At 38.2% G+C, this 15,895-nt stretch overlaps 1 protein-coding gene across 1 annotated transcript; it reads left to right on the top strand.

Moving 5' to 3' along the window:
* Positions 1 to 230: 230 nt before the first annotated feature.
* Positions 231 to 14,998, top strand: LOC133874889 (uncharacterized). Its single transcript, XM_062312775.1, has 13 exons — positions 231 to 643; positions 3,045 to 3,157; positions 3,274 to 3,330; positions 5,046 to 5,141; positions 5,381 to 5,451; positions 6,562 to 6,604; positions 6,808 to 6,888; positions 6,979 to 7,038; positions 10,359 to 10,409; positions 10,846 to 10,943; positions 11,056 to 11,104; positions 12,775 to 12,819; positions 13,968 to 14,998. The coding sequence occupies exons 1-13, from the start codon at positions 310 to 312 to the stop codon at positions 14,511 to 14,513; spliced, it is 1,644 nt and encodes a 547-aa protein (XP_062168759.1). The 5' UTR covers positions 231 to 309; the 3' UTR covers positions 14,514 to 14,998.
* Positions 14,999 to 15,895: the final 897 nt, after the last annotated feature.

Raw genomic sequence — 15,895 nt, 5'->3', positions numbered from 1 at the left:
TTGTGATTCTGCTAGGCAGCTGTTTTTAAGCCAGATCCTTCTGGCTTAGAGTGTGAGGGGTCTGTCCCTCATTTCTCACCATGTATGCCCTTTGGGCTTTGATTTATAGCACATGCTATTCCGTTTAAAAGAAAAAAAAAAAAAGAAAAAAAAAAGGAGCTTACCAAAGGAAAAAAAAAAAAAAAAAACAAAACAAAAAAGAAGTGTAAATTCCCAAGCTAAACAATATTAATCGCTGCAATAAGAAAACGCCCAAACCAAAACCCTAATTTCGGTGGAAACTCACCCTCACTCCCCAGATTACTTCCAATGGAAGAGGAGAACACCCAAACCGTTCTCTACGAAACCCTAAGTCCCCTCTCTCTCTCCATCTCCGGCCATTCCCCACTATCCGATGACCTGAAGCCCTACTCCGTATTCCGCAACGAGATCTCTCTCGCCGTTCTTAATCCCGACTCCCGTGAGACCGCCGCACCCGATTACTTCTCTCTCGACGTGGGCGGCGAGGACTCCGAGCGAATTGCGGCTGCGCCGGAGCCGGAGCCGAAGACTCCGGCTCGCGAAGCCGCGACGCCGACGCTCGAGAGGGGGTGGTTTCGTGGGAATTGTAGGTTCAAAAGCCCTATGCTTCAGCTCCATAAAGGTACTGAATTTGGGTTTTGTTATGTTCAAGATTTTGATTCAAGTTCAAAGTAAAGAAATAAGCTTGTTTTCGATGTTTTATGTACTTATAGGATTCTGGTTTTGCGTAATTTGTAATAAAGTCATAGTTTTAGTATATTGTTCTCTGAGACTTATTAGCAATACACTAGTTTGGTGTGAAGCCCAATTAGTTATAAGCTTTGTTGGTCAGTTCTGAGCAGTTTTTCATTGACTGTCTAATTCTGCCTCTGCAAGCAAGGCATTTATGGACGTTTCTCTTAGTGTTCTTTTCCCCCACGAAATTCTTATTTGAGTCAAATCCTCTAAAATTGCACAATTATCTGCTGGAATTTGTAGCTGATATTTGGTTCCGGAAACTGTCATAAAGAGTAGAATGACGTTAAGGTTTTTTTTTTTTTTTTTTTGGTAAGAAGAATGAAGTTAAGTTTCAATGCTGAATTGTTGGTATTTCGCTTGTATACAAACTCATGATTGTTGCCTCTTTGCTCTTCTGAGGTGTTTGTGATTATTGTTCTAAGTGGATTCCTTCGCACTTATTATAGGGATGGATATATTATTGTCTTTGTTTGAAGAAATTGTATGTGAGAAGGTGGTTAGAGGATTGATTTTACTTTATCTTTGTGATTAGTTAGACTCTTTTTCCTTCTCTTCCCCCTCGTCGGCGTGTGTCGACACATTTCTTTCGTTTGTTTCCTTTGGGTCTTTCCTCTGGTTTGGAGCTAGAAGATGGGATATGTGAGCTGGTTTTGCGTAGAATCTAAAGTGTTTGAGCTATCGATGTCAGAAGGGGGGGTTAGTCCTGTGTTTGGTTGAGGGAAGACATGGGTTGTGTCGCGTGGTGATGTTTGGAATATTTAGCGTTGCTTGGCTAAAAAAATTGGTTGAGAAACTGGTTCGTCTACCCGAGGAAACAGAATTCGTCGATTCACCTAGGGAAGGAAATAGGGCTTTCATTGCCCAGAAAGTCGATTCTAACAGAGCATACCGATTCTTGGACGTGGCGGAGTACACAGTGGGTGGTCATCATGGCCTCATTGTAGTTCTGGAGGGGTGTGGAAGGTGGGGGTGGAAGATTTTTGCTGCTGAGCTGGGGAAGGTGGCGGCCCTCTTCGATTCCTCTCTTGGCAAGAACAATGTTGTGCTTCTGCGGCAACATCTCGAAGACTCAAGTGGCTCTATGCCAATGTCCACAGACAAGGAGCGGTCATATCTTTTGGTGAATCCAAAGCCCACTAGTGATGGTGGTGGTAGGGATCGTGCCAGGAAAGGATCCAATGTGGAGGGATGCCTTTTTTTCTGAGGTGGTGCGCACGGCAGGGTGCATACCAATGACGACAAAGGGGAAGGCAATGTGAACCCATGGACCGGTGGGTAAGGATCGGTTCGTAGCAGAAGTCATGTTGGGTTAGAAGTATGGTTTCAAGGATCGAGGTTCGAGGTTCGGTTTCTTTTCCCTTTCGTGTTTTAGAAGGTAAAGAGACCTTTTGAGGAAGAAAAGTTGAATGTTGACGTGGCTAATTGCGGGAAGCTGAAGGCTTGGAAAAGTCAACAGCAAAATATTAAAGTGGAGGTGGACAGAGCACTTATGTGTGTGAATAAGAGACTGGAAGGCTTTAGGAACCCAAGCCCAAGCGTTCTATCCAGAAGCAAACCTATAAGAGATTCTTTCTTAAGAAGACGCGTAAGCCCATGTCTAAGAGAGTTGTAAGGATTTTGGGCTGGGCAAGCCCCTTTTCAGCCGTGCAAGCCCAACTCAAGGAGGGCTCCTAAGCAGGGCGTATACTCAGGTCCTAGGAGTAACTCGAGTCCTGAGAGCAACCCGGGTCTAGAAACAGTTTATCATAATTTTTTTTATTCTTTTTGCTCCTTCTAGTTAGGTTGCTTCTATTGTATACTTCTTGCGCACTTGAGGGCACCTTACGCTTTTAATGATATCTTGATTACTTATTAAAAAAAAGGATTGGTCACTCTCCCATATGCATATATGTGCTCTTTCAGCTTTGGTTAAATGGGATCCGGTCCTATGGGAAACTGGATATCTTCAGTATTTGCCATTGGAGTCGTGGAGCCCTCAGACCCAAAAGGAGGGGAAGATAGAGAGAGGTACTTGGAAGGCACATCACTAATGTTACATTAAAATGTGAGTTAGGTATAACAATAGATTGAACGAAACGGTATAAGCTATTAAACTTTTCAGTTTCTGTTTTGGAATATATGCTTCTAAGAGGAGGGGGGTGGGGGGGGGGGGGGGGGGGGGGGGGTAGAAACATCACGTGTATTGGGTGCTTGGCATCCTCTCCTGAACATTTAGAGCTAAATTTGCTTATGTTGTTAGATAATAAATAGTTCTGTAACTTGTCGATTGCTGTGAGATATTACAGAGATTGTGGATTTTTGCAACTTTCTATCCCCAACTCCAGAAGAGCAAGCTGCTCGTAATACAGCAGTAGAAGGCGTTTTTGATGTTATCAAACATATTTGGCCCCACTCCAAGGTGTGTTTGGTGTGCTCTCTCTCTCTCTCTCTCACACACACACACACATACACACACACAAAATTATATAGAAGCATGAAATGTGTTGAGGTTGTGTTTTGATTGCTGCTCTCTAGGTAGAAGTTTTTGGATCATTCAAGACAGGGCTCTATCTTCCAACTAGCGACATTGATGTAAGTATACTGCTCCCTATTATCTTACAGAGTTAAAAACAAGTTCCTTCATAGAATTCTTAAGTCCCATGCTTGTGGGATATAATCTTCTATTCAGGCACGCCTTTTTACTTAACCTAATTGAACTCAACCAAGCCTAGATCCAGCTAATTTGACATCATTTGTATTTTTCCTCAATTTCAAATTCCCGATTTGGGTACTTGTACATTAGACTTTAGCTTAAAATAATTTTACTAGATTGTTGTTTTCTTAAATCACTCTTTGAGTGGATCTTTGTTCGCGCCCTTCTCAATATCTCTCACTTTGTAGATTTTTTTTGCTCTATTTCCTCGTTCTAGATCTTGATGGGTGTTTTTCTCTTGTATACATCCTGTGTACTTGGGTGGCGCCCCTTGCGCTTTTAATGAGTTTTCTTTACTTCTCAAGAAATAAAAATAAAATAATACTAGATTGTCTTTGGAAGCTCACAAGTTGAAAGTAATTGTTGTACAAACGGGCGGTTATTTTGTTGTGGACTCAATTGGGCAATTGGGGAATTAGGGCTATGATAATTGGGAAATTAGGGTTTCTGCAATTAGGGATTGCAATTGAGGAATTGGGGGGTATTTTGTGATGAGCTGGCAGAGTATTCTAGAACTCTGCATTTTAGCCTCATGGTTGTCGTTTTGCTTTCCGTCATTTACGCTATTCTGTTTTGGTTATTCGCCTTAGGAAATATTCTGCAGTTGAGAGAAGGGGTGAGCTGGCCAATTAGTTGGATATAGCACCTGACTGGTAATTCTATAAATAGGAGGCGTCAGAGTTCAGTAGGGTAAGAAAAGAAAATCCTTTAGTCCTTGCTTGTATCCAGGAGATCGAGCTTCTCTAAATGCTCTTTTAATACAATATTTCGTACTATTCAGTAAAAGTCTGAGTCAACTTTCCTTCCTTATTCCTTAAAAATCCTTGCGCACTCTACATATTAACCGCTACTAACGGATGCGGATAGCCTTATATATATATATATATATATATATAAACAAGAGAAATGATATAAATACATCTCTTATACATCTCATTTTCAAATTTTCAAATCTACCATTGGATTTAGAGACCGACATTGGGTCCCACAAATTCAATAGTGGATTTGAAACTTGGTTATATGGAAATGTGTAAGGGTGTATGTGTTTCTCTATAAACAAATTCTCCAAAACGAGTTTAATACCCATCATAGGGTGTTTATATTTTCTTTGTTATTTTAAAGCTGGAAGGTGAAATCAAGATAGAAATTTTATCTAAAATACTAGGGCTTAAAAAAAACACTAAAAACATGCCTGAAACACTAAAAACAGGCACACAACATTTTCAAAATCATTTAAAACAGGTTATAGTAGAGGCCCAAGGAAGGCTCAAAAGGTTCATTACCCGATATTTGGATAACGGTTAATAACCACATTCAATAACCGCATGATGTGGATGTGGTTACTTAAAAGTGATAACCACAAAATGCGGATGCAGTTATTGTCAATAATTGCATCCGCATTCGCATGTACAACCCTAAAAGTGAGAATGGTCATGCTATTAATGTTTAAAATTAGATGGCACATGTTCATAAATTATCTTTTGCTGGCTCACAAGCTGAGCTATCCTATGTTTTGGAAACTATATATGGATAAAGGAAGTCTGATACCTGGTCAACCAAATTTAGAAATTTGCCTAACTGCTATCGATTTTAGGTTGTGATTCTGGGGTCAGGTCTGGAAAACCCACAAAAGGGTTTGGTGGCTCTTTCTAGGGCATTGTCACGGAGGGGCATGGCAAAAAACATACAGGTATGCGAGTAATTCTACATGTCATAGAAATGTCCATCAAATAATGAGGTGGCTTTTAAAATCACTATTGGTGAATTTGATCAAATGTTGATTTTAAAAGCCACCTCATTATTTGATAGACACTTGATGGACATTTATATGACATGTAAAATTACTCTAGGTATGCTTTATGGTTCTATCATGGATGACGTATGTTTAATACGAACATTTATTGTCTAAAATGTTTGTTAATATCTCAGGTGATTGGGAAGGCTCGTGTGCCAATTGTCAAATTTGTTGAAAAGCGAAGTGGCATTGCATTTGATATAAGGTTTTCCTGTCTATTCTTTGTGCTGGAGTTGAAGTTATAACTTTGTTACACCTTATAAATTTATAATTGCTGCATATATGGGTTTGGCTATTAAGTAGGGTTTTATACTAGTGTTGATTGTAAATAAAGTTTCGTTTTAGTTTAATAAAGTGTTTTAGCTCTAGTTAGAGCTTATTCTATATTTATTTGTTTTTTTTTTTCCATATTGTAACTACATAAAAAAAGAGACAAGGAAGGATAGGAGGGCACTGTTTCCAAAATTTTAACATCCTCTATGTTGTATTCTTTCCAGCGGAGGTTTGTGTGTTTAGGTAATTGTCAATGAATTGGATTTATCCAATGTTTGAGTATTTAGAATGCGAAGCCTTTGCAATTTGTTGCATAACCAATGGTGAACCATTTATTGGAGCATTACTTTGTTAATAAAAGTGAGACTGTCATTTGGTTAATATATTTTATATTCTGCTTGACACAAATTAAATGTTTTTTGGTTCGACCAAATTGTAGCTATTAAGGGTGTTTTGACGTATTACTGAATTTTCTTCAATATACTTTAAATCATAGGATTTTGTTTTGGGGACTTTTTGAAGGTAATCATAGATTATTTAAATATCCTGACAATTAGAAGATACATGAATGCCACACTGTTATCTGGCATTCAACAGGCAGTCTTACAAATTGGGAAGAACTGTCTGATATTGAAATCTAACAACGCCCGTATTAGTACTTAGAATTTCATGAATAAGTATTATGGATGTTTGGTAATGATAAACTTCTCAATGTTGAAAGGTAAATATAAAGTAGTAGAGAAAATAAGTTTTTAACATTTTGTTGGAAGAGACGAGATTTCTTAACTATTATGAACTCTTAAGTGGGGTAATTTACAGTTAAATTTCATTAGTTCCGATAGTAAGCATCTATTTGATTCATATTGATATTGAATTACATGAGAATGTGGCATGATGTGCTTATCTTTATAATTCAGATTGTGGCACAGTCACTATCTCTCTCATTGTGTTCATACTACAATGACAAATTTTACGTGACTAATTGATACTATCATTTGCGATCACGATCATTGTAAATTAATTTTTCTCTCTTGGTTTGCAGTTTTGATGCACAAAATGGACCCAAAGCTGCTGAGTTTATTCAGGTTGGTTGCATTATATGTAATGTCTTTGGTCCTAACATCCATTTATTAATTGCCACTAGTGATGCTATTTTTATAATGAGGTCATTCTAAATTTCTTGATGGAAGGCAAACCACATCAAGTGTGCTTCAGCTTTTTGAACAAGGCTTTTCATGCTCGAGGCTTTTTCATAATTGATGGTGTTATATGCGGTTCTGTTTTTCAGGATGCAGTGTCAAAGTGGCCTCCATTAAGGCCATTGTGTTTGATCTTGAAAGTATTTTTACAACAAAGGGAACTGAATGAGGTGTGAAAAAATAAATAAATAAATAAAATTTATTGTCTTCGTTAATTTTCATTCCAGTCTGCCTGATTAGGACTTGTCTAAAGTATGCAGGTATATTCTGGTGGAATAGGTTCTTATGCGCTCCTTACTATGCTCATGGCAATGTTGCAGGTGAGTTAATATAAAATCTGGTTTTCAATAATATTCCAGCTTTGAAAGCACACACAGATGTTTGCAGCTGGATGATCCCTGTACAACTTATGGTTTATTTGTGTGATGCATGGACAATAAATAAGCATATAGGGTTGTTATTAAGAATCCATGCTATAACAGCCTGTAGATTAACTTTGTGGACCAATAGTCCTAAAGATATTATGACAAAGATTTCATTATGTGTGTAGCTTTTACGAGGTTTTATCTCACAAAAGGTCTTGGTAGGAGACAATTAGGATGAAAAGGTTAATAACATCACTTTCCTGTTCATCTTTAGCTGCTCTGTCGTCATTCAACGGTTTACCACGATCAAGTTTAAATGGATCAAAATCTAATATAGGGATTCATTTTCTTAAATTTTGGGATTAGTGCCGTACTATTTTTCTACTGTCTTGTGCCGACCAATATGTGTTGAGATGGTATTGGAGACCATTTGTTGGCGGTTTAGTCCACGAAATTGAAAAATTGAATCAGGTTACCAGCAGTTTGAGTCCTGTAACATGTATGCTTGATGCAACCGCTTGAGTATAATAATTCATAGTGTTAAAGTATTAATTAAATAATTAAAGTTACCATTTTTTATCAACTTAAGCTTTTGGGATAAATGGTGATTAACATAGTATCAGAGCAGAGATATTGAGTTAAAACCTACTTACCTCATTTTCAACTAAAATATTCCACATGTTAGGCCTTACTTATTGAGGGAGAGTTTGATCCTACTTGTGAAGGGGTGTTAAATTATTATTTTATGATTAAATTTATTATTTTTTATTAGTTTAAGCATTTGAGGTAAGTGGTAATTTAATAATAACCATTATTGCTACTCTACATAACTGTCCATGAGATCTTCACATCTTCTGGAAAAGGAGTAGTGAGGGCAAGGCAGAGGCTTTTAGTATCCACTCCAATTTTGCTGTGGCTAGTGGATAAAATTCTACTTTAATGTTCTCTTGCTGATGCTAAGTCACTCTAAGTATGATTTAACTGTTCCCTTATCGGTGAAGTTTGCCCTTACTATAAGGCTAGAAAAAGTAATAAAATGAATTGAAATAAAAGATACTGAAGGGAATAAGTAATAGAACACCGCTATCCTAAACTTTTGTACATCTATATATATCAATACACGCTCCCCTTGATGAGCACGGTGGAAAATATTCAGCATAGGTTTGGTTTCTGTGGGTATTCTAATATGGTATCAGAACTAGGTTTCTTGCGATGATGGGGCTTTTCCTCCCATTGTTGTCCATGTGTTTGGCCATTAGTTGCCACACGTGAGGAGCCTCTGCCACCACGGTATCCTCTTCCTCTCAGCATGGCAGCACGAGTGGTGTAGTTGGCAAACGGCTGGGCGAGATCTAGGGCTGGAAGTTGCTGTTCAATCTGCATCTCATGAGCCAAGAGATGTCCATACAGCTCATCAAAGGATAAAGGGTCCACCTGGGTTGTTACAGACGTAACAAATGGATCGAACTCGGTGCCAAGGCCTTTGAGAAGAAAGGAAACAGCCTTAAATGCATTGATAGGCTGTCCAACAGCGGCCAAGGTGTTGCGCAAGGTTTTGATTGTCTGGAAATACTCAGTGATGGAGTTATTTCCCTTCTGGACCGTGGCAAGTTGGAAGTAAATTTGCATGACACGAGCCTTAGCTTGAGATGCGAACATGGGAATCAAGGTGGTCCACAAGGTGCTGGCTATAGCATAGCCGACTGCATGAACCACATATGGTTTAGTGAGGGTTGAAATGAGAACGCTGAGGATCATTTGATCCCGTTGACACCACGCAAGAAAATCAAGATTGATAATGGTAGCTGGAGCTCCAGCAACAGTGCTGGAATTCGGAATATGCTGGGTCAGAGGTTGAGAAGAACCATCTAGAAAGCTGTAAGCATCTTGCCCTTTGATGTAGGCAAGGATTTGAGTCCTCCAAGCCATGAAATTCTCTTTGGACAGCTTGATATGGAGGGAATGAGTCATGTTGGGGACGGGAAAACGATTGAGGTAGAGTTGGTTGGGTGGGGCGGTGAAGCCATGTTAGAAACGGATGCGATGGAAGTAGTAGAAGAGGGCGGAGCAGTGGCTATGGTAGCAGCGGATTCAGAGTAAGACACGTGGATCCAGAAGTTGGTTTATATGCGGCTCTGATACCATAATTGAACACCCACAGAAACCAAACCTATGCTGAATATTTTCCACCGTGCTCATCAAGGTGAGCGTGTATTGATATATATAGATGTACAGAAGTTTAGGATAGCTACAACTCTTATCTCTAGGTTTGAATACATTCCTATCTAACTCAACCGCATGCTGGACCTTATCATCACAGCATGCGTTTACAAGTAGTTGCAATTCTATTATAACTCTAGGAACTCTAGGATATATCTGTATCACTAGAGTTTCGGTTGTGTAGATTATCTCTAGGATCCCTAGACTCATGTGTAGAGTGCGAGGCTTTAGGGGATAAGTTAGATGCGTTAATAATAAGCAAAAAGTTTAGGGCTAATAAATGTATTAAAGATGCTAGAATAGTGCTTTTTTACTCTTTTTTTTTTTTGTCCAAGTTGATCGTTTGCTAGATTAGCAGAGCTACCCCTTCTTTTTCTCCGGTTTACAGGTTTGCTAGATTAGAAATATTAGACTAGCCTTTGCAATTGCAATTACACCAAAAGGAAAGCATGGTGAGTGGGACGCACTACCAAGGTAAATCATCCAATCACCTTCGCTCTTTCTGTATTCAAATCATGTCTGGACAAATAAATCTACACCCACCATAGCTATCACTTTTCTATTTTTATATATTCCTAACTACTATTTAATTTTCCAAACCTGTCAATTGGAGAAAAAGAATGGGTAGATATGCTAATCAAGCAAACGATCAACTTGGACGCAAAAACAAAATAAAAAGAAAAAGTAAACCACTATTCTAGCATTAGCCCTCAACTTTTTGCTTATTCCCTTCATTATCTTTTATTTCATTCCATTTTATTACTTTTTTTATAATCTCATAGTAAGCATTTGGGGTAAGTGGCATTATGCATTTTGATCATGTCTTTTTATGTGTCTGTTGTCTCTCTTTTACCCAATTAACTATGTTGTTTCTGTTGACCATATAATGAATTTTATTCCACAGGGAAATCATTTATATACACTGTTCCCCCGTAACTCCTATCTAGTGCACAGCATTATGCAGTTTTATTAAATGGCTTTTTGTGGTTTTCTGTTCCTTTTTCTTCCCCTAAACAATTTTTTTGTTTTGACTATATCCACATTTTGTGCTATAGAGTCTCCCCGATTGCCGAGCATCTCCAGAAGAAAACTTGGGAGTCCTTTTGGTATGTATATGCACACAAACACACACACACACACACATATATATATATATATATATATTGTTTTGGGTTCCTGTTCTTTTGTTGTATGCTCAAGTCTGCTTAGCATACCCTTTATCCCATCTAGTATAGGTCTGCTGCAGTTACTTGTATGAGAAATGTTAAAAAAGAAGAATGTAGTATAAATCCATAGACCATTGCATTTTTATATCATGCCCGTGGTTTTTATTGTAGGGTCTGGACCTTCATTTAATCATTTAAGAGACATCAGGAAAAAAATAATAATAATGAGAGAAGTCATGTAAACCAGAAATTAATTAACAAATATGAAGCAAGACCTACTCCCTCCCATCCCAGGAATAATTGAAGGGAGTTGTCTCCAATCACCAAAAGAAATGCATTTCTAGTTTCTCATTAATGCTTTTCTCTTGGAATATAGGTACACTTTTTTGATTTCTATGGACGCAAATTGAACACTTCAGATGTTGGTGTATCTTGTAAAGGGGCAGGCACCTTTTTCTTGAAGAGTAGCAAAGGGTAAAATCTCAATTCTGTGCCTTCATGGTGAAGAGATCTTTTTCTATTCCTTCGTAAGTTACAGTGGCAGTTGATTAAGTTGTGTTTTGACTTCCCCCCTCCCCCTGATTAGGTTTGCAAATAAAGGACGACCATTTCTTATCTCAATTGAGGACCCACAGGTTGTAATGCAGATTTTGATTTTTTTTATGTTATAAATTTAAGGGGCTGTTTGGGAATTCATAGAGCATAGCTGTAACGACCTACCCCAACGACACAACATTGTCTGCCTTTGGCTCCCCCGAATCATACTTCTCAAGAGGTCACCCATTTTGATATTACTATGACGAAAGCACGCTTAACTGTAGAGTTATGATAGTTTCATGGCCATCATGACTTTAAAACGCGTTGTGTCAAGAAATGTGCGAATATACATATAAGCACATCCTCATACGCATACACAGGTGATGTGGGACGTCATAATCATCCTCTTGGGACCCAGCATTCTCGCTCTTGACTCATGAGATCCCCACATTCTTGGCGTCCCAACGAGTGCCCGCAAGCGACCCTCATGGGCTTTGTGCACGCTCCTCTCATTTCAAGCTGAACAATGACTCTGATACCCATTTGTAACGACCCACCCCAACAACACAATATTGTCCGCTTTTGACTCTCCTGAATCAGACTTTTCAAGAGGTTACGCATCCTGATAGGCTGGTACTACTCTCGCAAAAGCACGCGTAACTAATAGGTTTATGATCATCACGGCTTTAAAACGCGTTGTGTCAAGAAGAGTAAATATATATATATATATATATATATATATATAAACACATCAGCTGGGTATGAGAATGAGAATGAGAATGTGTTGATATGTATATTTGCACCCTTCTTGATACAACGCATTTTAAAGTAGTGATGACCATGAACCTATCAGAACTTTGCAGTTAAGCACGCTTCTGCGAGAGTAGTATCAAGATGGGTGACCTCCTGGAAAGTCTGGTTTGGAGGGAGTCAAAAGCGAACAATATTATGTCGTTGTGGGTGGGTCTGTTACAAATGATATTAGAGCCATTACCCAGCCTGAGTCAGGGGGAGCGTGTACAAGCCCATGAAAGTCGCCGGTGGACACTCACTGAGACGCCCAAGAATGGGGTGATCCCATGAGAATCGCTAGCGGGGACGCTGGGTCCCAAGAGGTGATTATGACGTCTCACATCACCTGAGTATGGGAATGAAGATATGCTTATATATATATATATGACACAACGCGTTTTAAAACTGTGATGTCTATGAACTTATCAGAATTTCGCAGTTAATTGTGCTTCTGCGAGAGTAGTACTCGGATGAGTGACCTCTTGGGAAATCTGGTTTCGGAGGAGCCAAAAGCGAACAATATTATGTCGTTGGGGATGAATCGTTACAATAGCCAGAAAGTGGACACTCTTGGTTGGAATGGAAATTGTTGCGATTTTCTTCATAGTACCTTTCACTGCTTTTGGCTGATCGCATGGGAATGTCCTAATGCTTGTCTGAAATTCCCAAATTGGCACGAGGAAAGACTAGGTTCACCTCCACCCTAGTTTGCCATTTTTTGTTTTTTTGTTTTTTTTTTTTTTTTTGGCTCCAAAGTTTAGGAGTTTGTTTGACTAGCGAAGAATGATTTCTGAGACAAGTCATTTTGCTTCTTCCGTAAAATGAAAGTCTTGCATTTCTGCAACGGGTTGCAGAGTACTGTGACTGGATCAGAACAACTATAAACTAAAAAACTGGATGTGGCCCTTGTCCTATACGGTCCATTTCTTTCGTCTGTAGTTTAATTGACTGTGTTTCTATCTTTTATAAAATTTAGGCATCCGAGAATGACATTGGGAAGAACTCCTTCAATTATTTCCAGGTTTGTTCAATGGTTTTCTTGTCTTTTTTTGACTGTTATTGGTCCTTTTGCTTTTGTAGCTGAGTGCATGAAATACAATATTTGTTGGTTCTATGGCTTGTTTTAGGAATTGTATTGTTGTATGTTATAATTTCAGGGTAGGACTCTAGTATTCTTACCAGAAATATTTTAGGCAATCTAAAAAGTTGAATGTGTATGAAGGAGAAAAAATACGACAGAGATCAAGTTCTCACTGGATTCAATTCAACTATGTCAATGTTAGCCTGCAATCGGTCTCCTTGTTGCACATGAACTTTCATCATTTCTCCAATAATTGCAGATTGGTGGGATAATGCACTACCTTTCTGTTGGGATGGCAGTTCTCCTGTGACTTATTTGGCAGGGTGTGATTGGTGATAAGCCGCATTTTCAATATTTTGGAGATAGTGATAGAAATATTTCCTGTGTGTTCTCTTGACCAACCGTGAACTTTCTTTTTCATGTATATTTCTCTTTGCCACACAATCCCGTAAGCTATGAATAGATGTGTTGTTTAACACCACTTGAGGCGTCAGACAAGGAAGTGCATGTTTTAGGGTTTAGGGTTTTATTGTCTTGATATCAGTCAGGCTGCGGAAAATTCAAATGATTTGGTAGGATGGCATTATTATAATCCCCACAAATGATCTTAGCCAATCCAAACTCATCACCCCTTTCTCCCACCACATTTCAATGAGCAGATCTGTAGTTGTAGGAAACTTGTAAGCCTCAAAGATGGGGTCTTTATAAGATTTGAGGATTAAGTTGCCTTTTTTTGGTTCACACGTGGACATATAATGTTAATTTTAAGTTAGCTTTTTTGGTTCACGCGTGGAAGTATAATGTCAAGTTTAAGTCAGCAATTTTACTTTTAAATCTCTTGTAGTAATCTTAAATGTTAGAGCTTAGCCCACTATATAGGATATAGCAACAATCCATCCAACCCTTTTGTTTCTGACAGCTTATATATCCTATTCTTTTATCTGTTTTTGTAATTATGCCCTGAGCTTTCAGTGAGAGGACACACGCAGACATATACATACATTTATATAGGAAAAAACAAAAAAATAAAAAAATTCAGTCGCCTTTGGTGTATTAAGAATCTGATTGAGAACTCTTTTCTCTTGCAGATAAGATCAGCTTTTGCAATTGCTTTCAGAACATTGACAAATCCTAAGATAATAATGGACCTTGGCCCCGGCCGAAGCATTCTTGGTACAATAATTAGACCAGATCCTGTCTTGCTGGAGCGCAAAGGAGGGTCTAATGGAGAGATGACCTTTAACAGCCTACTTCCGGGAGCTGGTGAGCCATTACAACATCAGTATGGAGATCAGCAGGAGATTTTGTGCAATTGGCAAGTAGATGAAGAAGAGCTGCTGCCACGGGGAAACGGTATGGCTGGAGAAAGTTCACATTCCTCAGGAAAGAAGAGGAAAGCTTCTTCGAAAGAGAAGTCTGGTAAGAAGGTGAAAGATAATCAGGAGGCAGGGAAGGTCAGATATGAAGAAAATGGCTCAATAGGAGAGAAGGGGATGAAGAAGAAACATGGGAGGTTTAACCGTGATGCCAATGGTTTTGGTAGGCATAATCGTGCTGCCGTTGGTTTTGGTAGGTATAACCCTGATGCCAATGGTTATGGCCATTATAGAGGTGAGTCTTCATGGACTAGATAGAATCTTTCCATGCTTTATCTTTGGAAATTCCTGCAAGATCTGGTTTCTCATCCATGGCAAGTGGGGTTTTCTACCAGCATTGCGATGCTCTCTCATTCTTGTGTGATGAGCTGTGATTGTCAAACAGTTGACTTTCGCAATGACTGTAGAACAGAATACTACTGGGGTAAGAACTCACTGATGAATTCAAACCCCCCATCGAAGGCTTAAGTTACGCCTACGGCTGTTTTGAAATTTGAGCCCCTCCTGTCTCCTAGACCAAATAAATGCCAGCTATGGAATTTGAGATGGAGCAGTCTCGAAGTGGACAAGGCTACATTTAATCTAAATTCTAATATATGCTGTTAAATTATTATTCTCTTTCCTGCAATTTGGTTATAGTGCCCTTTTTTATTTATTTATTTTTTTCTTCTTTTTTCTTCTTTTTTTTAATGTGACCTGCGTAATGGAGAAAGAGTTTTATGTGAAATTATTTTTCTTAAGAATTGTGGTGCCCCTTTATTCTTTCATAATTTAATCTTGCAGGTTGCCTGGAAACCTAGTAACCTAGTTTCCAATTAGGTTGCCAAAGTGGTGATTATGGTTGTTCTTATTATTTTTATTTTCAGTTTTCTGTTTTTATTTGGGTAAAGTACACGTGATGTGGCAGTGGGACCTAAAAACATGGTTTTGGTTTTGGCTTTCCAAATGAACGGAAAGAAAAATTCTAGACGGACAACTCTTTTATAACTAGTTAATGCATATGCGTTAGTATGTGATTAGAGGGTGTTAAATTTTTTTAAATTGGCTAACATTCCATTTACATGCTAACATTTTTCTACAAATTGTATAACAGTTGTAAAGGGGTAACATGTATAGCATTACTCAAATGAAAAATCTAGGGGAGCGGCTTTTCTTAATTTGCTTTTATCATAAAGAGTCTTAATATAACTTTTTAAAACGTGAGAACTCTTGTTAAATTAATAATTAGGGCTGTAAATAAACAGAGTTTCATGCAAACAAGCTTTGGCTTGTTTTGGATTAGCTCGGTTCGAGATTAGTTTATATATTAATTTTTAGAGTTCGAACAAATTTTCAAGCTTGTTTATTTAATGAATCGAACTCGTATAAAATTGACTTGAGTTGTATAAATTTGTATAATTTTACTTTTATTATTTTTTTAGCATTATTTTTAATTTTCTAACAAGTACGTTTGAAGTATTTTAGAGGACAAAAATATATTCTCTTCGTAATGTAATAGATCTACTTAAATTATTGTGAGAGCATTCTTAAAGCATTTCTAATAGTTTCATCAAAATAGCTTTTTAGTTATTTTGGTGAGCTAATTTAATGAAAACACTAAAAAAACCACTCTCAGTAGCCTCACCATTTTAACCAAAAAG

Source organism: Alnus glutinosa, chromosome 8 (assembly GCF_958979055.1).
Source record: "Alnus glutinosa chromosome 8, dhAlnGlut1.1, whole genome shotgun sequence".
In the NCBI taxonomy this organism is placed as follows: Eukaryota; Viridiplantae; Streptophyta; class Magnoliopsida; order Fagales; family Betulaceae; genus Alnus; species Alnus glutinosa.
The sequence above is the reverse complement of the archived record's forward strand: the minus strand, read 5'-3'. Positions and strand labels throughout refer to the sequence as shown.

What these genes read in the sequence shown, in the direction of transcription:
- LOC133874889 (XM_062312775.1), top strand. Translation starts at nt 310, where the DNA reads ATGGAAGAGGAGAACACCCAAACCGTTCTCTACGAAACCCTAAGTCCC. An exon ending in ATATTTGGCCCCACTCCAAG is followed by an intron (nt 3,158 to 3,273) that starts GTGTGTTTGGTG and finishes GCTGCTCTCTAG; the next exon opens with GTAGAAGTTTTTGGATCATT. An exon ending in AAAACTTGGGAGTCCTTTTG is followed by an intron (nt 10,410 to 10,845) that starts GTATGTATATGC and finishes CTTGGAATATAG; the next exon opens with GTACACTTTTTTGATTTCTA.